Source organism: Caenorhabditis remanei, chromosome I (assembly GCF_010183535.1).
Source record: "Caenorhabditis remanei strain PX506 chromosome I, whole genome shotgun sequence".
Classification (NCBI taxonomy): Eukaryota; Metazoa; Nematoda; class Chromadorea; order Rhabditida; family Rhabditidae; genus Caenorhabditis; species Caenorhabditis remanei.
This window is the reverse complement of record NC_071328.1, coordinates 9,384,830-9,405,194: the sequence shown is the minus strand read 5'-3', so window position 1 is coordinate 9,405,194 and position 20,365 is coordinate 9,384,830. Positions and strand designations below refer to the sequence as shown.

At 35.2% G+C, this 20,365-nt stretch overlaps 7 protein-coding genes across 7 annotated transcripts; 4 read left to right on the top strand and 3 right to left on the bottom strand.

Moving 5' to 3' along the window:
- Positions 1-1,246: 1,246 nt before the first annotated feature.
- On the bottom strand, positions 1,247-2,994 carry GCK72_001964 (uncharacterized protein; the record flags this gene model as incomplete). Its single annotated transcript, XM_003114922.2, has 7 exons — positions 1,247-1,381; positions 1,426-1,512; positions 1,559-1,839; positions 1,926-2,035; positions 2,084-2,508; positions 2,645-2,768; positions 2,822-2,994. The coding sequence occupies 7 exons, from the start codon at positions 2,992-2,994 to the stop codon at positions 1,247-1,249; spliced, it is 1,335 nt and encodes a 444-aa protein (XP_003114970.2).
- Positions 2,995-4,661: 1,667 nt separating this feature from the next.
- GCK72_001963 (uncharacterized protein) lies at positions 4,662-5,255 on the top strand (the record flags this gene model as incomplete). The annotated part of the gene is made up of 4 exons (XM_003114657.2): positions 4,662-4,695; positions 4,760-4,894; positions 4,944-5,046; positions 5,099-5,255. 4 exons carry the CDS (start codon positions 4,662-4,664, stop codon positions 5,253-5,255), a joined length of 429 nt encoding a protein of 142 aa, XP_003114705.1.
- Positions 5,256-5,392: 137 nt separating this feature from the next.
- Positions 5,393-9,633, bottom strand: GCK72_001962 (uncharacterized protein; the record flags this gene model as incomplete). The annotated part of the gene is made up of 16 exons (XM_053723207.1): positions 5,393-5,575; positions 5,622-5,738; positions 5,781-5,851; positions 5,896-6,046; positions 6,191-6,262; positions 6,653-6,772; positions 6,826-6,960; positions 7,010-7,047; positions 7,976-8,123; positions 8,173-8,295; positions 8,341-8,411; positions 8,457-8,607; positions 9,018-9,092; positions 9,192-9,311; positions 9,358-9,501; positions 9,556-9,633. The coding sequence occupies 16 exons, from the start codon at positions 9,631-9,633 to the stop codon at positions 5,393-5,395; spliced, it is 1,797 nt and encodes a 598-aa protein (XP_053591852.1).
- A 1,482-nt stretch (positions 9,634-11,115) lies between these two features.
- On the top strand, positions 11,116-11,866 carry GCK72_001961 (uncharacterized protein; the record flags this gene model as incomplete). Its single annotated transcript, XM_003114834.2, has 3 exons — positions 11,116-11,291; positions 11,351-11,519; positions 11,573-11,866. The coding sequence occupies 3 exons, from the start codon at positions 11,116-11,118 to the stop codon at positions 11,864-11,866; spliced, it is 639 nt and encodes a 212-aa protein (XP_003114882.2).
- A 288-nt stretch (positions 11,867-12,154) lies between these two features.
- GCK72_001960 (uncharacterized protein) lies at positions 12,155-13,682 on the top strand (the record flags this gene model as incomplete). Its single annotated transcript, XM_053723206.1, has 10 exons — positions 12,155-12,190; positions 12,241-12,311; positions 12,356-12,443; positions 12,492-12,569; positions 12,621-12,714; positions 12,763-12,841; positions 12,896-12,962; positions 13,011-13,084; positions 13,127-13,263; positions 13,507-13,682. The coding sequence occupies 10 exons, from the start codon at positions 12,155-12,157 to the stop codon at positions 13,680-13,682; spliced, it is 900 nt and encodes a 299-aa protein (XP_053591851.1).
- Positions 13,683-14,141: 459 nt separating this feature from the next.
- Positions 14,142-14,687, top strand: GCK72_001959 (uncharacterized protein; the record flags this gene model as incomplete). Its single annotated transcript, XM_003114744.2, has 3 exons — positions 14,142-14,244; positions 14,308-14,516; positions 14,562-14,687. 3 exons carry the CDS (start codon positions 14,142-14,144, stop codon positions 14,685-14,687), a joined length of 438 nt encoding a protein of 145 aa, XP_003114792.1.
- A 155-nt stretch (positions 14,688-14,842) lies between these two features.
- GCK72_001958 (uncharacterized protein) lies at positions 14,843-20,320 on the bottom strand (the record flags this gene model as incomplete). The annotated part of the gene is made up of 13 exons (XM_053723205.1): positions 14,843-15,091; positions 15,135-15,257; positions 15,335-15,427; positions 15,523-15,671; positions 15,721-16,127; positions 16,172-17,730; positions 17,877-18,391; positions 18,510-18,575; positions 18,640-18,674; positions 18,720-18,847; positions 18,896-18,976; positions 19,828-20,235; positions 20,279-20,320. 13 exons carry the CDS (start codon positions 20,318-20,320, stop codon positions 14,843-14,845), a joined length of 3,855 nt encoding a protein of 1,284 aa, XP_053591850.1.
- Positions 20,321-20,365: the final 45 nt, after the last annotated feature.

Here is a 20,365-nt window from a genome sequence, read left to right as displayed (position 1 = left end):
ACTGGTTCATTGGAGGAGGGATAGAAAGCGAAAAGTTGCTTCATCCTTCGTTATGTCATCGTGAAAGGAGACATAGAAAAGAAGTGGGCGGAGCGAGAAAAAGGGTACTTATTGGCGAATTCGCTTCCGTCAGAATCATATTCCGAGTCTTTACTCATTTTGTTCTGTGTTCATTAACAGGTAAGTATTTTCACAGAAGATTTATTTACCTATTCGGGTCTGAATTTCTGAAAATATTCTCATATACAATGAAAGTGATGTTCCAAAACATGATTACTGTACCTTTTTCAGCCTTATTTAGTTTTGGGAGCTCTGTTAACTAGTACGAGTAAGCACGAGAGTTAACGACTTCCTCCTAATATTAAGGAGTTTTCCGTTTTTGAGATGAGAACGTGTGTCTCCTTGCTACAGTAATCCTTCATTCTTTTTCTCTGAGAATTTTGACAAATGTCTCCAAATGCTTCCCGTTGCATAAAAAGAAGAACACCTGTTCCCTTTGTCTCAACAAAAGCTTCTTCTTCTTCTCTCAAATTCTCAATTATTCTAGTTCTGCTTCCTTTCCTCCTGTCTTCTGTCAATCCTTCAAATGTTCTCAGAAGAACAGACAGAACATACAAATCACACAGCGAACGAACGATTTCTTTTTCATTTCAAATGGTGTGTATGTAACCAAACCAGACACCTTTTTCTAAAATTAGATACTATTCAATTCAGAGAGAGTACGGTAGAGAAATAAGAGAGTGGGCGGAGTCTCAGGGATTGGTGTACCAGAAGACGTAAACTCGTTTCTGTGTCCTTTTCTCCCCATTTTTTGATGTTGATTGGTTGTAAGGGTAAGAAGGAAAAGAAGAAGAAGACATTTAGTGTCTTCAGAGTCTTCAGGTGGATTCTATTTCATCTTATTTCTCTACTATTCTATTCAAATGGATACAATCTGAAAATCAAGATCAGGCCTTGGCCGAATGCATATATTGCTCAGTTGAATTGCTAATATTGCACTCGCCCCGGCCTGATCTAAAAGTAAGATTTCATAATCAATGTAAGTTTGAGTATTTTGAATTTCTGTGCTTTCTCCTGCCGTCTCAAGAATCATTTCAGATGGCATCAAGTGCTGAGAAAAAGATTTAGATATTAGCAGGGTTTTCAATAAAAAGTTTCATAGGACCCGACAAAAAATTCAAAAAAAAACGAAAAACAACAAAACAAGAAATGATATCGAGGTAAAAATAGTTCCTATGAAATGAAATTATTTGAATTGTTTGATTGATTTGGCAATAATATCAACAGCAAAATCAACATCTTCCTTGGTAATACACATTGGTGGTTTGATACGGAGAACATTTCCATGAATTCCTCCCTTTCCGATGAGAAGTCCATGATTCTGAAAGTGTATTTTGGATAGGGATTCTCCCATGACTTAGTTACCTTTGTATCTTCAAAGATGGCGGCAGTCTTGGCTGCAGCTAATGGCTTTCCTTGCTCATCAATGAGTTCCACTCCGATCATTAGTCCCTGGAATTCTTATTCATGTTTGAGTTCTCTCAGCCTTCAGACATACCTTTCCTCTGACATCTCCAATTGCTTTCTCATCCAAAGCAGCCAATTGTTTCAAGAAATAATCTCCAACAACGGCACAATTCTCTTGAAGTTTCTCTTCTTCGATAACTTCCAAAACAGCTTTTCCGACAACTGAAGCCAATGGATTTCCACCATACGTGTTGAAATATAGCGATTTATTGAATGAATCAGCAATTTCTTTTGTGGTGACAACAGCTCCCAATGGGAATCCATTTCCAATTCCTTTCGCCATTGTGACCATGTCTGGTAGAGCGTCTTGGGCTGAAAATGTTATCGGCTAGTCCAGTGGAGTTTAACTTCAGAATTTTTTCGCATCATGAATCTCAATCAAAACTTCAAAAACTAACATTCAAATCCCCAGAAATGTGATCCAAGTCGTCCGAAACCGGTTTGAACTTCGTCGGCGATGGCAAGTCCGCCACGTTTTTGCACAGCTTCGTACGACTTTTTGAGGTATCTGCAAGAGGAAATTGTTCAATGAGAATTGAAGAGTACTGTAACTTACCCATGTGGATACTGTACAGTTCCTCCTACTCCTTGAATTGATTCAATCAAGAAGGCAGCTGGGCCAGATGAATGAGAAAAATCATGAAGAAGCATCTCTTCGAACTGCTCGATGTACTTGTCAGATGCCTCACAGACTCCTGGAGCACAACCACATTTTCTGTTTTTGACTTGAATTGGAGAATCACGACAATTGCTTCCTCCGAAAATTCCACGATATGGATCAGCATTGAGAGATTTGAAAATGTTGAATCCGTGGGGGAAAACTGGTTTCCAATTACCCAAGTTGGTAGCTCCAAGGACAGTTTGAGTCATTCCATGATATCCGTTTCTCATTGAGATCACATCGAAACGACCAGTATAATTACGGGCAAGAGCAAGAGCCAAATCATTGGCTTCTGATCCAGAATTCACGAAGAAGACTGACTGAAAGAAAATGAGAAAATCATGAATCGTATTGTGAAAATTCCAGAAACAGCTCAGCTCAAAATTATTTTAGTTTTGAATAAAAATGTAAACTTAGCATAGAACATTGATCATTGAAAATGTGTTCTTCACTCACGTTCAACTTGCTCGGGAACTTTCCGATCAACTTCTCAGCATATTCATAAATTGGTTCAGTGTGATAAATGGAAGTGGTATGCCACAGTTTTTGAGCTTGTTCTGTGAGAGCAGCATTTACTTTTCTGAAATAAATTTGCAAAATAGAAAAAGGAAAGGAAAAAAATAAAAAACTCACGGATGACAATGTCCAACAGAAACAGTGACGATTCCTCCGAAGAAGTCAAGATATTTCTTTCCATTCGAGTCAAAAAGGAACTGTTTTTCTCCTTTGACAATCAGAAGTTGATCTTTGTAATATGTGACATGTCCTTTTGGTAAAAGTGGACGAAGTTGTTGGACACGTTGCATCCTGCTGGCTGAAATCTAAATTCTGATGGAAAGAATGGAAATATCGAGATGAAGATGAGAAATCCAAGGACACAAAAAATAAAAAATTAAGGGAAAGAAATGAAAATGCTCATGAGCCTATTTGAAAATGAGAGAAACGGACCAAAATAACTAAGAGGTCTCAAGGTCACGATTACACTGCACAAAATGCACTGGAAACGTTGCAATGACAACTGACTCGACTTGTCTGCGTCTCTTGTATTTGTGTACTATTTCGATGGTTTCTCAGACAGTTGTCGTTTGAGTAATTGGAAGAGATTGACCAATCAATGAGTGAGAAAAGAAACAAAGCAACGTGTCAAGAAGAAAAGAGCAGAAGAGCAGACTAGACAAATAAATATGTATATCTGGAAGATTTCAATTAGAAAGAAATATCGAAAGGGCTAGGTTTTCGAGGGAAACTAATCAAAGACAACGTGAGAAGATAAGGAAGAACTGTTGCACGTATTACTGATAACACGATGAAAAAAGAAAAAGAAGAAAGTTTTGATTATTGACCTTCCAGATGATACAAACGCGGAGTGAAGGACGAGAAGTTCATACATGGCAGGCGAAACTTTCAGTCAAAAATGGGAAACTATGGGATTTCCTTCTGATTTCGAAGAAGAGGATCAAGCTTAATTTATTCTACAGAGTTGAAACTTCAACTTCGGTTTTCTATTACCCTTCTGTCAACTCACATGCACTGAAAATGAAGAAAATCTTTAAAAAATCATATTGGAATGTGGATGTTATTAAGGAATGCATCCGCAATACATACAGTAACTCAAGAAGTTCAACTATATTACTCTTGGCAAAATCGTCTGAAATGTTTTCTAATAAAGATTCCAAATTATTTTATTTTGATTTTGATAGTATCAGTAAGCAGGATGTAAATGATGACAATTTTGTTTACTTTAGTTTTTTGTTCCTTGTAAGATGCCAAGTTCAGAATCTATTCTTTTGAATCTTTTTTGAAACATTCCTCCCTCTTCAATTAGTTCTCATTCCCGATCGCGTTCCATGAGAATATTTGGTCAGATAACTTTCCCTTTTTCTCCGTCTTCAATTCCTTCTTTTCATCTCTCCGTTCTTCTTGATATTTCTCTTCTTCGTAAACTTCTTCCTCCAGATTTCCCGTCTCTTCTCCAAAAGGCACAGATAACCCAAATTCTCCTCTTTTCTGTTATCAATACCACTCCAAAAGTTGCATAGTTTCCTCTCCAAGACATGGCAAACATATGACTTCTTTAGAGTTTTTCATTGATTTTTCAGAGTTTTTTCTCAATTTTCGCATTTCTCGAGAAGCAGTAAATGTATAACAGTTTATCTTGAAGTTTCCCGTACTTCTCGGTACTCATTTCAGAATCAAACCCTAATTTTTCAATCAGAATTTCTGCCGTTTCTTCTAACCGCAAGATCCCAAACAACATCAAAAGCAATGTTTTTTTCGTTTTTCCTTTTGTTTCGAGCTGTCAAACACCGTTCCGCTAACCCGAAATTCCACTGTTTTCTCTCTTTTTTCTATTTACTCACATGTTTCTCTGATTCTCTTGTTTTTCAATATTGTTTCTCTGAGATTTTCTATTCACATTCAGTCAGGTTGGACAGTTCGAAAGCAAGAAAATTTGTATAGAAAGAGCTGAGAAATGACTGAATTCTTCTCTCAGAAGCAGATTGATGGTGAGCTTTTAGATGCTTTGGTTCATTTTTTTATTCAAGAAATCAATTTGAATTTACTTTTCAGAAATTCGTGAATGTTTCAATTTCTACGCAACCAGTGGTGTTCTGAAAACAGCTTCCCAACTGAGATGTGCTCTTCGTAGTCTCGGATACTCGCCTACTGCAGCCAAGACTCAAGAATATTATAGAAAACAAAATAGTGAGTTTTTGAAGTTAGAAAGTTCAAGTTTAAATTAATTAATTTTCAGAAAAAACGATTGAATTTGCCAATTTTCTGGATATTTGTAAAGATGAACAGAACAGTCCGGATCCATTGACCGAGATAATCAAAGCATTGAGTGGATTGGACAGGTTAGTTCACATTGGTAATCTCATTCAAGTGACTGAAAATTGTTTGATTTAGAAATAAGACGCGTTCGATGCCATCTCGTGAACTTGCTGCAATTCTATCACAAGTTGGTGAACGAATGAGTCCAGAAGAAATAAAATATTTACTTTCAAAAGTTGAAGTGAATGGAATGGTTCCACATCAGGCACTTATTGAGTATATTTCAAAATAATCTGAAATCTCATAATGGATGAATAAATGAATATTTTGTAAATATTAATTGATGGTTTTTTGGAATTTTCCACAGAAATTTCTCAGTTCTCATGATTACAGAACAGCTGTCAGTCAGTCGGAATGAGAATAAATCATCTAATATTTATTTCTACAGTATTCACTCTCAAAATTAAACAAATAAATTCTCATATGGAACTCTTCTGAAGCTCGGAATATTCCATATTTCTTTTCCGTTATTATCTTTTTCACAAAGTCCATGAATATCTTTTGTTTCTCGAAATTCGGATTCAAGTGTCCTTCTGCTTCGGAGATATGAATCTGAAACCAAATTACTGTAAAGGGTTACTGTACCCTATCGACTTACCTCCATATTTGCCTGACATACAACTATATCATTTTGATCCAGAACTCCGTTCTTCTCAAATATTTCAAACAATTCATATTCTGCTCCTTCAGCATCAATCCACAAATTATCAATTTTCTGAAAAAAATATTTTGAAAACTCAATACAATATCTGCTTACCTCAACATCCAAAATCTGTTTGAAAAAGTACAAAATATCCACGTGAGCCACATTTTGATCTAAATATTCTCCTGAAATTTTAGAAAGTCAGTTCCAACAGAAAACAATTTCTTACCATTCTTCTGTATACTTGCATTGGAGAATCCAGCGTGTCTTGCCACCGCAAATGGAAAATATTTTCCGATTCTTGAATAAATTTCAGAATTCAGTTCGACCATTGGATCAGCACCAAAGAAATCAACAATTTTTCCAAGTTTTTGCATTTTCTGAAAAGAAATAATTTAAATGTTTAAAGTCTAAGATTGGAAAAAAGGATTTTTTCAATTAGAAAGTTTTAAAAGTTATAGAAATCGAATCTATCTACTTAACCCACTTGATATGTTAAATCAGAATAAAATGATTTTACTCACTTTTTGATATCTTTCCTCTGCAGATGTGTCTTGTCCTATTCCCAAAGTTATCAAATTGTGATTTTGATCTTCCTGAAAACAAACAGATACTGGTATCGAGTGAAACTTTTTACTTCTTTTGGGAACATATGTTAAGATTATGAAATCTAGGATCAATATCCACTCTTTCTTCCAGGAACTCACTAGTTTTTTCTCACTTAAAAAGTGTATTGTAGCCTCTATAAATCCCGGAATACGACGGACTTTATCTCGAAGATAATCTATGTTTCGGAAAGTGACTATCCGAGGAAAAAGGTTCAAGTTTTTCTTGTTTCGTTGAACATATTGATTTTTTGAACAAATACATTTATACAGACTGATATTTTTTCATAAATAAATGGTTTTCTACAGACACCAGTTTGGAAAATTCTGATGAAGCTGATCAGATCCATTCACAAAAATAATGAATTGACACACACTTACATTTTTTGGCAAAATAACAGTTTTCTGTTCATCCATATTCTCAACTTCAATCAGTCCAAGCTTCGAAATTTGAGATTCTTCATCACATTTTCTTGACAAATTCACGAATTGTTTCCAGAACTGAACATATATAATTTCTCATAGGGAAATCTGATTTCAGTATTCTAAACTACCTCTGATGGATCCTCAAACCCCATCAATTTATATTTGGCGCATGTTCTCCAATCTTCGAAAATTTCAGATTTATTTGCCACCAGAAATAATGTTTGTTGATCTGAATCATCCGCTTCAACTTCTTTTGTTGTTTTCTGAAATATTTTCTTTTTAGGGAATATATAAACAAAAAATAGAACTCACCGAGTATAATCTAACCACTTTGAAACAAATAAAAAATACTGAAAATAGGACTAAAAACTGTAAAATTCGTTGCAAAGACATTTGGTTCAAGTGACCAAAAAGAATGAAAGTGGAGGGATTTTTAGGAAAGATTAAATCTTCGTTTGGACTGTTCCATAAACGAAAGACACCGGAGAAGAAATTGAATTCTTGGATATTCAGAGAACGAAAGAAGACATCAAAGAACATGTTGAGAGACTTTTAAAAGTGCAGCAGCCAGTATTAGATTATTTTGAAAAAAAATAGTAGAACTGGTAGATTCTTCAAATTCTAAATTTTCAAATCTGCGAAAACCCCCTTCTGATGTATATCATGAACCAGAGAGTTTTGACATTATTATATATATATATCAATCCAGGTAGCTCAGCAAAAACTGAAATTATATTATGAATAAAGAGGCCATCGGTTTTCAAGTGTTTTTTTGTTCAGTTGGAAAGCTAGTAAAACCGAACAGAAATAATTTTTGAAGTTTTATTCTTTATTAGAGTTTTGTCATGTCAAAGTTTTGCACGCATTAAAGTCGACACATAAATTGGGAAACCTTCTGATTCTTTTTCAGTGCCAAGTTCTAAATGTTTCAAAAATTACCCAAAATCATAACTCGGAATACAGGTGAACCGATTGAAACCTAGCATAATTCTAAACTTTTGTTTCGCTAATTTTCACAACTTTATGTGAATTCTTGGTCCATTTAATGGTTATACCGGTCGGAGAAAAGATGTATAGTCTCAGTAGAACACCAACAGCTTCCAAGTCAGCCTATAAATAATATTGGTTTCAAATAAACTTTTGCTGAACATTTACAAACGAAAGCATGAGATTGAACAATTTAATAAATTCTATACCAATGTATTCAGTAATTGTTGAACTGCAAGACAAAAACTATTTAAATTTATTAATAACCAATAAATCAAAACTTTTCTAAACAATATTGGCTCCTATAGTTGAACATATACATTCGAATATGTCCATACTCGTCTCCAAAGTACACTCCGAATCGTTTTTCTTCAATTATTCGTTTCAAAAATTTCATGAACTCTTGTTTTCGATGGGGCACATCTGATGTTATGTGGATCTGAAAAGTTTTGAATTGATATTAAATTTTGATTGTGTAGTTACTATACCTCAATATTAATTTGACAGACATCAATTTTATTCTGATCAAATCTTCCATTCTCATAGAAAATATCGAAGAAATCATTTCCAAATTCTTCACCTTCTGCATCGAACCAAAGATTGTCGATTGTCTAGAATTTAAATAAATAGAATGAGAGAGAAAAAAATCAGTTTACCGTAATATTAAGAATCTCCTTGAAAAAGTATATAATGTCGATATGGATCATGTTCGTTTCAATGTACCCGTCTGAAAGTTTCAGGCTTTTGAGAATTTGAAAAACAGAAAAATTACATTTCTCCATAACACGTGCATTCGAAATTCCACTCTTTCCACCGATTGCCAATGGGAAATAAGTTCCAATTTGAGAATACAAATCGCCGTTTATATACGGAATCGGATCAGCTCCATAGTATGTTACGTTGTTTCCCAGTTTCAACATTTTCTGAAAAAAAACTGAATGTTTGCTACTATTAAATTTACAGAAGTAGTTATATAGAAATGATGTGTTCCTAAATTCCACTGCATCATGTTCTTTTTTGAAGTGTCATATACTTCTGAACAGAGCGTTTTTTCTAACTGATATACTAAAACTTGTGACAATGAAGAGAAGAACACAGACAAATGTCAATTTTTAGAGAGAGAAATTTCGGTAGAGCGTTGTTGAAAAAATCATGTCGTGCTAATAGATCAGCTAGAGTTTTCCTATTTGGCAAAGCAGCTTGTTATCTCGATTTGATCAACACCTGTCATTGACCCAACTAAGACCAATGTTAAAGTCAATTTCATACAAAATCAAGATTGTTCTTTTTGAGAACATTCCAATCCCACTTTTATTTTAAATCTACCACTCACTCTTCTAAATTGTTTCTCTGCTCGAATGTCTCTTCCGATGCCAATTGTGAACAAGTTGTGAGGCCCAGAATTGAACTGAAAATACTCAATTTTTGTCAATGCTATTCGTTTTCTGAAGTTATCTCCCATCGAAATCTTCAAAAACGAGAGAATTTGAATTAAAAGAAGACTCACAATTTTCGGAAAAAGAACATGTTTCATCTCATCTGAATTCCTCAGTGTAACAATTCCAAGTAGATGAACATTTGCTTGTGAATCACACTTTCTTGATATTCCAACAAAACTTTGCCAAAACTAAAAATAAGTCTTATTTACAAAGAAAGAGAATTCAAAAACTCACTTCTTCAGAATCTGTGATTCCCATCATATTTTCCGAGAAACATTGATGCCAACTATTGAATATTTCCAATTTATCTCCTCTCAAAGTAACACTTTTCAAATCGATCTCATCCTGATCTGACTCTATCCAATCCGTATATGCATCCTGAACTCGTTTATTTTTTATTTTTTCTAAACAAAAAATGAATCAGATAATTACCGAAAAATAGAACCTAACAAGTAGAAAAAGAGCATAGAATCCTAAAATCGCTAGAAAGTATTGAGAGTATCGGTACATAGTGAAGGAAAGAGTGTATTCTGAAGAGAAATGAAGATGATGTGATAGATGGGCGGTACATCGAATTTCCTGGATCTTTTAGTGAAGAGAAGAAGATTGTATCTAGTTTGATGCGTTTGTTGGGTGGATATAAAATAGTTCATAACACATTTGTTTCACAGAATCCCCTAGAAGAAGTTATTCAGGATAATTATTTAAATTGTGGTATGTGATTCGTGCTGCACGATGTACGTGACTAAATTTCAAAATGAAACGACTTGAAACCCCTTGTCGACATGTTATTCCAGCCATTCGATTAGACTTTGTAACAGCATTTATTCCCATATTTTCCAATGAAATTATTTATTTTTTCAAGTTTTCCCATTTTATTATGTGGTTTCAAGACTTGCTTCAAACTATCCAAACGTATCCAGGATAAACGGACGAAAAAGTTGCAAAGCGTGTCAAACAGTAGCGATAACGGAAATACTCGCCTGGTAAGTTTCGAAAAAGACCATCCGAAAACCAAAGAGGTTATAACACTAATAACAGCATCTAATGGAAATGCATTGTTATAAATGTTCCTCTCGAAGTTTCCTGAGTTAAAATAAATCCGTAGATCCACAACAATATCCGTTTAAGTTTTCCTGTTTGTTTCCACCGTTTTGTTTCGTATCTTCTAAATTTGATCTATGGCAGAAACATGTGGAAACCGATAACTATCTGAAGAGTGAAAAACTCGAATTTTGGAACAAAGAAGGCTGCATGTGACATGAAGAAGATTGTTTGGGTTACGGTGTGATGAGGAGAATATCTGGAGCAGACTCTTAGAATTTTACTGATCAAAACAAACATTCATGTGAGGTGAACGGTTATAATTCCGATAAAGTTGTAGATGTAGTGAAGCAGTACTTAGATGATATTCAATGGAATTATGCTAATCTGAAATAAAAATATGGTCCTAACAGGAAATTATTCTTACCCGTTTTATCTGATCTCCCTTTATCTAAAACGGCTTGCCATGAATCGGGGGCCATCTAGCATCAAAAACACACAAATTCGTGATGTTTTAAATGTTATTCTCGCGTAGTAAATAAACCAAATGTTCCAAGAACTTTTTCGATGACTGAGCTGCATGTACAGTAATCCCTTTCAACGGAAAAAATGATTTCAGTGCATTTCTACAATAATCAACATTGATTCCATTATCCCATTGCTTTTGGCTCGTTGTTCTCACAAAAAAGCCTCCTTCATTGAGAATCGGCGAAAAATAAATTTTAGATGATCTTTCAAGCCGAATTTCTCATTGTGGCTGTGGATGATTCCAATCAAACAGATCCAGAAACACATCTTATTTATAACGTTATAACGTTTTGATTTTTACAACGACCTTGTGTCCGTCAGTACAAATGAAACGAAACTATCACGTCATAACTTCACGTCCTCTTCTTGTGAATTCCGTTTCAAAATAAATTCTCAATATTGTTCAAGTTCCTCAACTCGATGGTGTTTTTCACAAAGATTGAAAGATTTCTAAACGTGTTTTTACTGTTTCTGATATGCTTTCGACCCGGATTTTCACTAGAACACATTCGAAATTTGAAAGTGGAATTCAGTTTCGACTGCCTTGATAATCGATCCGTCTGTGTATTCATTGAAGTTTTTGAAGATGAAGTCATGTGAGTTTTTCTTTTTTTTATTTCCAAAATTGCTCTAATTGACACAAATAATGTTTCAGTTATGAACAACTGTTGACTCGTTATGACTCTTGTCTTACAAATATACGAAGAGAAGCTTTCCGTGAAAGTACATTTTTTAAACATTATGGTTTCTTTTCAAATCGAAACATTCCTATAAATGTTACTCTGGAACCGATCCATGTTGGACCAATCAAAGAAGGAAAATTGGTAAATTCTTGTGTTTTGGATGAAAACCCTTTCCAAAAGTTGCTGAATTTCAGGACGCCTTCACTGCAAATTTCCAAATAACTAACGATTGTGGGAAAAATAGAGAAATCATGTGCTATCAAGAAGCCATTTATTATGATGGAATTGATACATTATTGTCACTGAACAGAGATTTGAATCATACTTCGAAACCAGGACCGTGTAGTAATCGATGGTTAGGTAGTCAATTGTGGTTGAAAAATAATGAAAGAAGAGAGAAAGATAGACAGAAAGATAGTCAGAAACCAGAGGAATCCACTACTATGTCTCATGGAAATACAACTCAGATTGACTTGAACACTATTTGAATAAAACGGTTTTCCATAAATAATTATAAATTGGTTGCCAAACAAAGAACAAGCAAAGAAGAAAAACAAGCAAAGAAGAAAAACTGAAGCTCAATTACAATGAAATAAGATTGACTTCGTAAACCAGAAACCTTCAGAAGAACTTCCACGCGGAGTGCCCTGCTCTCAATTGCCTGATTCCTTCGCACTCCACGTGTGACTTTCCGAACCTACACGTGTATCTTCTACGAATCGCCCCAACAGAATCATCTTCTTCTCTTTCCTGTCTTCTGACAACATCTTGATACAATGACATCTCTGAAACTGTTTAATATTCCATTTGATGTTGGTTTCGTCGTTTACAGTCTATTCATCTAATTTTTACGAATTTGCAGAAAGCGATAGGATTGATTGGAAATGTCCATATTCTTCTCATCGTTTCTGTTGTTTTTTCCGTTGCTTTCGAGTAAGAATATAGAAATTTAACATCTATATTTTTCTAATTTTCAGCTTCCACAATGTCGGATCTTCGAAAATTTCTCTGGATCTTTATTCAGTAGTAGTTTCAATCCATTCGTTAATGTTTCTTTTTTATCAGGTGGCCATCTGTTTTGTTATGTGAAACTGAATTTATTCTGATTTTCAGATTATTCATCTTCTTATCGGACGTATGTTTCTTAACTGTGTCAACCCTAGTAATTATGGATTTTTGTTTTTGATCGAGGTCCGGAAACGGAAAACAATTCAGATTTGTAAAAGTTTTTAAAAATTTCAGAGTATTCAAGCCTACTTCACAGTCCTCTATTTTCATAATCCTTTCATTGAGAATCATTGGAAATCGTCGGGAATGTTTTTGGAAAAATTGAAATGTAGCGAGCTCACAACTTGCTCTGAGATCAAATCTAGTTTTTTTTCAGATACAGTAATCGCCCAAACCTACTCTGTCTATATTTTCCTTTTTCTTTCTTTAATAACTTGTATATTTCTCTTGTTCAGGTAAGAGGAACCTTGAATGATAGACCCTTTTTATGTTTCGTTTTCATTTTTCAGTGATGACGAAATCAGCCGGAAACCCAAGCAACCAGAATTGAGCAGTGTTCTGGGAATGTCATTTGAAGTGAGTAGCTCTGATTTTTTTTTAATCGGAAGTAATATTGTTTTTAAGAAGTGTGAATCTGTAATTTATTGGTTGAGCTTCTTCAGTTTCATCCCAACTCTGATAGCTCTTCTAGCTGATTGGTTAGTTTAATTTTTAATATTTCACATATTTCTGAATTTCAGTCTTCTGGTTCTTAATGTCTCGTACTTCACTAAGCCATCACATGAAATAGTTGTAGTATTTATGAATTACGTGGTTATGGTAATGTATCAGGTATATATCCTTTATAAGGATAGTATCAAATACGAATGTGTTTTTAGTACGGTCGTTTCCTTTCTCTACTTTTTCCCTACTTGGATGGAATCAATGTTTCTTCATTTTATGCAGAAGTTTGTTTTCAAAAACAACTCTGCGAAACCTTCAATATTTGTTTCTACAGGTCATTCAACTCGTTCTTTCTCTTATTTTCTTTTTCAATCCATACAGAAGGAAGAATAAAACTATTTTCGAATATTTCGAATGTGAGTTGTTTTCTTATTTCCGTTTTCTATTTTTTTTTCAGATACAACACTTGCTCAGTCCTTTGCAATTCCCGTTCTCTTCATTTCTCTACTTTTCAATAGTTTGGTTTATTATCTGATCAAATATCGAAGTAGTCCTAACGCGGAAAGTAAATCGAATGAAAATGGATGTGTTCACGTCACGAAGAAGAAAAGAAAGAATCGCAAGAAGAGATGAAAACTTGATATTATCATAATATGATTTCAATCCAATATTATTTCAATCTGGAATAAAATAGTTGAACAATTGAAGTTTATTAAAAAACAAATTTCTGGAATCTAGAACTTTCAAGTTTTCGGTAAATAATTAACCAGAGATTTTTAAAGCTTGAAGTTCTAGCATTGTCTTTTGAGCAAAAATCGTTTTCGCTTCTTCTCCTAACTGTTCTATACTAAAAATCCATCTGTTATTTTGATTCCTCCCACCATAAAAAGCATAATTTATCTGCAAACTCTCTCTCTCTTCTATTCTGTTCTCAATCTTTGTACTGTTGTTGATTTATTCCCTATTTTCCCCTGTTGAATTCATTCAAATTCATATTCCAACAAGCTACTAATTATCATTTTGAATGTAATTATGTGACTCTCTAAAGCAATATAAACAGCGTAAAATCTGAATTCCGACATGAAACCAACCATGCAATTCTATCCTTCTCTTATTCTTCTAAATGCTCTTTTCCTCTTTTCTCTTGTTATTATTCCTTCTGAAGTTAATATGGCTCCATGTTTGCTTCCACAGGGTGCGTTCTGAAAATTAGAAAAAAAAGAGCAGTGTTCAGAAGATCTCTTCAAGAATCTTTCAGATTGTGATTGCATTAAACGTGGTCTCTTCGATGATAACTGGCTTCAATCAAACAAACCAACTGTCTTCAATGCATTCAAGGATAAATATTCATTCAGTTTTCCAGAAACCACTTATCCAGAATGCGAGTCAATCATTTCTGTTTGTCCTGAACCTGCTGAAGTAGCAGCAATTTATGCAAACGGAACGATCAAAATCGGCGGTGCCACCGTGAGTTTTCGGTTGTTTCTTCTTCTATTTATTCTTGGTTTTCAGCTCAAAAATCCATTCAAATTAACTCAATTGTGGTGTGAAGACGGTAATTGGATGAAAGTTGCCTACTCTGGAACCTTCGATGCAACCATTCGGGCTACAAACATTTCGTGTGCCCTCAAAAAATAATTGTCTCGGATTAAAAAATAAATGTAAATGATATTGATTTACTCAAAGCCAGAGTTACGTTTGTTAATAAAGTAATATTTTGGAAAGAACTAGCTATTTACTATCAAGACAATTGTTCAATGTGTTTTTTAAATCAATGTTCATCATCAAATTCTTTATTTCTTTAGAGGAACGGATCCAAGTCGGGTTTTTCTTAAGAGCTCTTTCATCTGGGTCTCAGCTTCTCTTCCTTTTTCATCCCAGTCCGCATTTTCAGCAGATTCAAATTCTTCAGCGGTATTTATATTTGAACCAGAAGCTTTGACTGGAATGACAGATTCAGCAGTTTTTAAAACTTTTGTCGAAACTTCACTCTCTTGAGTCGCGTCAATCAATGGTTCTTCAATGGACTGAATTTTCGCGGGCTGAACAGAAAACCTTTTTCGAATTAATATAAATGGCACAAACCAAGACATTGTCGAAACTATTTCCGATTACAAATACTTCCTTTTTCAATTTACTTTGCCAGTTACTGAGGTCTAATGTCTGCATGTTTGCTTGCAGTTCCTCTTTTCGGTAGCTATTGATGAGCTGAAATATTTTTTTAAAGTTTCAGTTGGTGTATTCTATTCTATCTATCTAGAGCAAACATATTTTTACGAGCTCACCACTGCTTCAGTCCAAGGTGTAACATTAATCTTCTTGGTTTCTGTAGGTGTAGTCGTAGTGGCATTGATTGTCTTAGGAATACGGGATGCGGTCTGAAAAAAAGTTAGCGTCTGGTCAAAATTTCTTGTGGCATATTATTCAATACTATGTGGATATATTGAAATTTTGTTCATGAGAAAAAACTCACGTTTGTTTCGTCCAATATTTTGAAAGCATCTTTTATTTTTTTCATGGGAAGTTCTTTTTTCGTGTCTTCAGGTACTTCGATATTCGGATTGGGCGTTTTCGCAGACCATCCTAGCCGACCAGATGAATGTTCAATGAAGAAATTTCCGTCTTCAAATTGGAAAACTTTCAAGAAAAGTTGAACAGTATTTAGCCTTACCTGGGTTTTTAATAATCTGAAAATTTCTATCACCTTGAACTGTGATAGGGATTACTTCTACTCCTTTTCTGTATGTTCTCACTCTTTTAGATGTCTTTGAAGCATTCTTAGTTGTCTGTGGGTGAGTGGGTTTACTTGCTGTGTTAGTAGATGATGCAGTTGATACTGTGGATGCTGATTGAGTAACAGATGTCGACTTGCTGCCCGTCGTCAAAGAACTTTTTCCAGTAGATGCCAATCCACGTTCCATTTTATTGACAGCTTTGCCGTCACTGTTTTTTGAACCAGTGCTTTTACTGTTGGATGTATGATTCTCATTTTTCTTATTTCTTTTTAGGCAGAAGAATATACCCGCACATGTTCCAGCAGCAAGGATGAATAGACCCACCCCACCAATGTAATAATAGCTGAAGGACCTTAGAAATTTATACTACAGCTCCTGAGTACTTACGTGTTATCAGTTTCCGTTTGTGCAGATGTAGATGTGACTCCTCTGCTGATTCCAAACAATGAATCAAAGTACTGCTGCACATTGCTTAAAGCTTTCTCAGTTTTCGTCTTGTCATATTTTGCGAACTTTAGATCCAACGTTTTCAATGCATTCAGACTTTCAGCTAACAATTTGTCCTGAACTTTTCCGCGTAATGCTTTCTCCATTTGTTTGGTATCTACTTTTGACTCGTTAACCTCAGAAGCAATATTGAATGGATCTTTGAAATCGGTGATCATTTCAATCTTTTTTTGAGTTTTGATCCGCTCATCCAGTTTTGTGGCTATCTTGAGAATATTCTCCAACGATTTAACTGTATTGTCGTTCCACAACATCTTCAAAGACTTCTTCTCAATTGAGTCAGTGGCCTTTTCAATGATATCAAATATAGTTTTCTTTCCGTTGATCAAGTTCTGCAAATGTTGCTCTAGTTTCTTGACACTGATCAGTTTCTGAACAAGCAAATTGATATCTCCAAGATCTTTCGAACTCATTCCTGCGTTTTTCAGAAATATCTTATCGGTTGCGCGACGACGACGGTACCGTTTCGGAAGTTTTATTTTTATTGTTTTAACCAAATGACTGGGCTTTTCAATTGAAGTGATAAGTTTATCAATGTCTAAAACTTGAGGATTCTCTGGTGTCATGAGTGCGAGCCTCGTCGCCGATAGGTTCAACATCTCAATTTTCTTCTGGAATTGTGTTTTTCCCATACACGAGACTAGTTTCGGAAAATCTACTTTTCCACTCCATTTATGGAATGGTGTCACGAATAAACTTTTGAGCGTGTTGATAAAATCAAGTGACTCTTCAAATTTCTCTAGTTTTATTGCATTCAAAGAGGTATGAAGATTTTCCAAAATACTGATAGATATATTGAATGTTTTGACATTTTCGATCCGCGAGTAAGAACCGGTTTCATCATTTCTTATGGCGGCGATAAGTTCTCCAATTGCTTTGACAGATTCCGGTTGATTAAATACACTGATAGGGGTTATGACTATGTTCAACTCAGTTGTAGTTTCATTCAGTTTTTTCATTGATGCATCCATATCTACGTGGAATTTATCATTTAGATCAACGTTGCTCATACAGTTGTGAACATCTTCGAGCACTTTAACAATTTCTGAAGGAACAATTAGGCTATCCACAAATGAGTTCATTTCAAATAAAGAATGGCTAGCTGATTCGTAATCAATCTCCTTCCAACTTTTATAGATTGGTTCCACATCTGTTACCAGCTCCTTCAATGGCTTCAGTCTCAATGTCAGTTGTTTCAAATCCTTGCCAAAATTCAGAAGGTTCGTTAGCCATTCGTTCTGATGATCGGATAATACAAGTCTCATATCAGCAAATCCATTTGGAAAGCCAACTGTGAGATTCTTTTCCATTTGTGAAGTTGGTCCTATCAACATCAATTCTTTCAGTTTTAACTTTATATCCACCATGAATTCACTTGTTAGTTGCGAAACGAGATTATTATACCTTATCTGCGTAGTTTCCAATTCTTGTTTGAACTGCTGGACTGAGCTTAACTTAGCGATTAACGACATCATTTTAGCTTTTCGGTGACTTTGTCGTGGATGTCGACCAAAAAATCGTTTAATTTTTTCAACTCTTTCGACGTGTTTTCGAAATTTTTTAAGACCTCCTTCAACTCTCCCACTTTCCAAAAAAACGTCTCCATATTCTTTGTTTTTCCATTCATAATTTTTTTGAGATCTTGGAGTTTCGTCGTCCAGCCTCTCACACTGTCCGTTGGAACAGTTATAGTCATGTTTTGAGACGTGAAATTTACAGTTCCATTTTGTGTTTGGGGGTCGATCAATAGCTTCTCAAACGAGTGAAAATCTTTATCCATCTCTTCGGTTTTGTTCATTTCCGCAATCATGATTTTGTGAATCCCACATCCGCTGTCTCCAGTGCACTTACTCCCAATAACTGTTTGCAGCAATTTGAAATCATCAGGAAGTTTGGAGATTGTAGAATTGCCGAAATGCCTAAGAGAGATGTTGGATCCCAACGGAAACAGCTCCTTCATCAATTGATCTTCGTCGAATGGTCCGTTTACAAGCTGTTGGTTAATAGAGATTCCATTGACAACTCGAGTGAACACTGCTGACTTTTGAGCAAAAAGATCTTGTGTCGCACTCAAAGCTGTTCCAGGTGCAGAAATCTTGTCTGAAATAATTTATTTGCAGTATTTGTCCAGCGGATCTATTCAGCTATAAAGATCTAGTACACACTTGGCATTTCGATAAAAAAGAACACATTTATCATAGTTACATGTATTGCTTACCACTAAGATAATAAGCTCCAGCAATGAAACCAATAACAGCCACAGTAGGAACAGCAGCGATTGCAGCTGAAAGAATTAATTTGTGTACTAGAGTTATGCTGCATCCGAAAAACGGCAGAAAAATGATTACATGTATTCATGGGTTTTTGTGTGTCCAGTTCTTCACTGAAAATAATGTATTAGTACTAAAACAGTGTATCAGTACCGTACTAAACAGTAAGATCTTCGTCAAACTTCAAGTCCTGTTTTTCTCTTTCATCGTCTTGGATCAACTGTGGATCGTATTCATGTACAATAATCTCTCCATTCGACTTGAATAATAGTGTGGCAGCGGGACTCTACAGTTGTTTCATATGACTGTTTCTACGAACAAGAAATTGACATACCTCATTATTACCGTAGTTCACCGCAGAAAACAACGTAATGAGTTGTCCACCTGCATACACTTCGAACCCGTCAACAACCTCCTGAAACCCATAAGCTGTCACTAATCCATTCAGTTTTCAAACCAAACCTCGTGAGCCCGTACAACTATATCGACACCAAAATGTTTGCAAAAATCCTTCAGAGCGATTTCATTGAAAACTTTACCTGTATTTCTATTTATGTTAGGTTCAAACAAAGCGTCTCTGGAAGAAACAGAATATCAATTGGTTTCTTAGTTTTGCTCAACTTTGCTGGCGCAAGTATTTCAGCACGTCGAGAAGGATCATTCCACAATAATTCATTGAAAACAGCAAACATGGAAGAATTAGCTTCTGTAGGTTTCATCTGAAGCCAAAATTTTAGATTTAAAAAAAACTATCAAGCGATTCCAGGACTAGAGAAATGGACACCCTGTCCAGGCACTGTTTAAAAAAACGAATTTGTGAAATCTGGCTTTCACAGGGTATCCAAAATAGGTGAGAAATCCTAGGGTTTACCATGCATCCTGACAGGGACAAGTATAATATAAAACCACATCAAGTTCGAATCACGAAGCGCCTCATCTACTGCAACCGAACCTAGACAATAATCTCCGAACTCACATTTCGCAACGTTTTAAATGTCAATGATTTGAAACCACTTGGGATTCCCCCATGCATACAAATAACTTTCATATTGATTCTTGCTATATATGGCAAGTGGTTGAAGATACGGTTCCAGCTTTCGAAAATTTCATTTCCTTGTTGCTGAGAATATATACGAGTGCACTCTTTCTGAAATAGACGTGTCAAACTTATTTTTCGACGTGCCGACTATTCTGAATTTATCGCGTTATTATCGAAACTCAAATTTCGGAACCTAATGAAGTCGAATGCTTTCGAAGTCCACTCACATTCAAACCATATTTCAAGTTAATACTCCGGGTCTCGTGATTTCCACGTAGAAGTTGTATTTGATTCCCAAACATGAATCTCAAACAAAACAATAAATTGAGGCATCTCAAGCTTTCTGTTCCACGGTCGACATAGTCACCGAGGAATGTCAGCCTGAAAGTTGTATTTCGTCTCATAGACAATGTACTACTTCTCAGTTTACAGTACTTCACGTTCCGTTTCAAATATCCTCCGTTTTCGTGAACATATAAGCTGTTACAGAGAATCGCAAAAAGATAAGAAAATTGTGCATGAGTATCTCCAATGACTAATGTTTCACCAGTCACATCGACCGCGACTCTCCCTATTTCCTCACTGTGTTCTAGCAAAATTCTGTTCAAATGCTGCTGGATCTCGAACGGTAAAAACTGGAAACAACCCATCTGATACAAAAATATTTTCAAAACTAACCGTTTCTTCTTGATAGTTCGTGGTGATTTGTTCAACAATCATGTGGACGAACTTCAGATTTCTCTCTCTCCGTTTCTCCACTTTCGA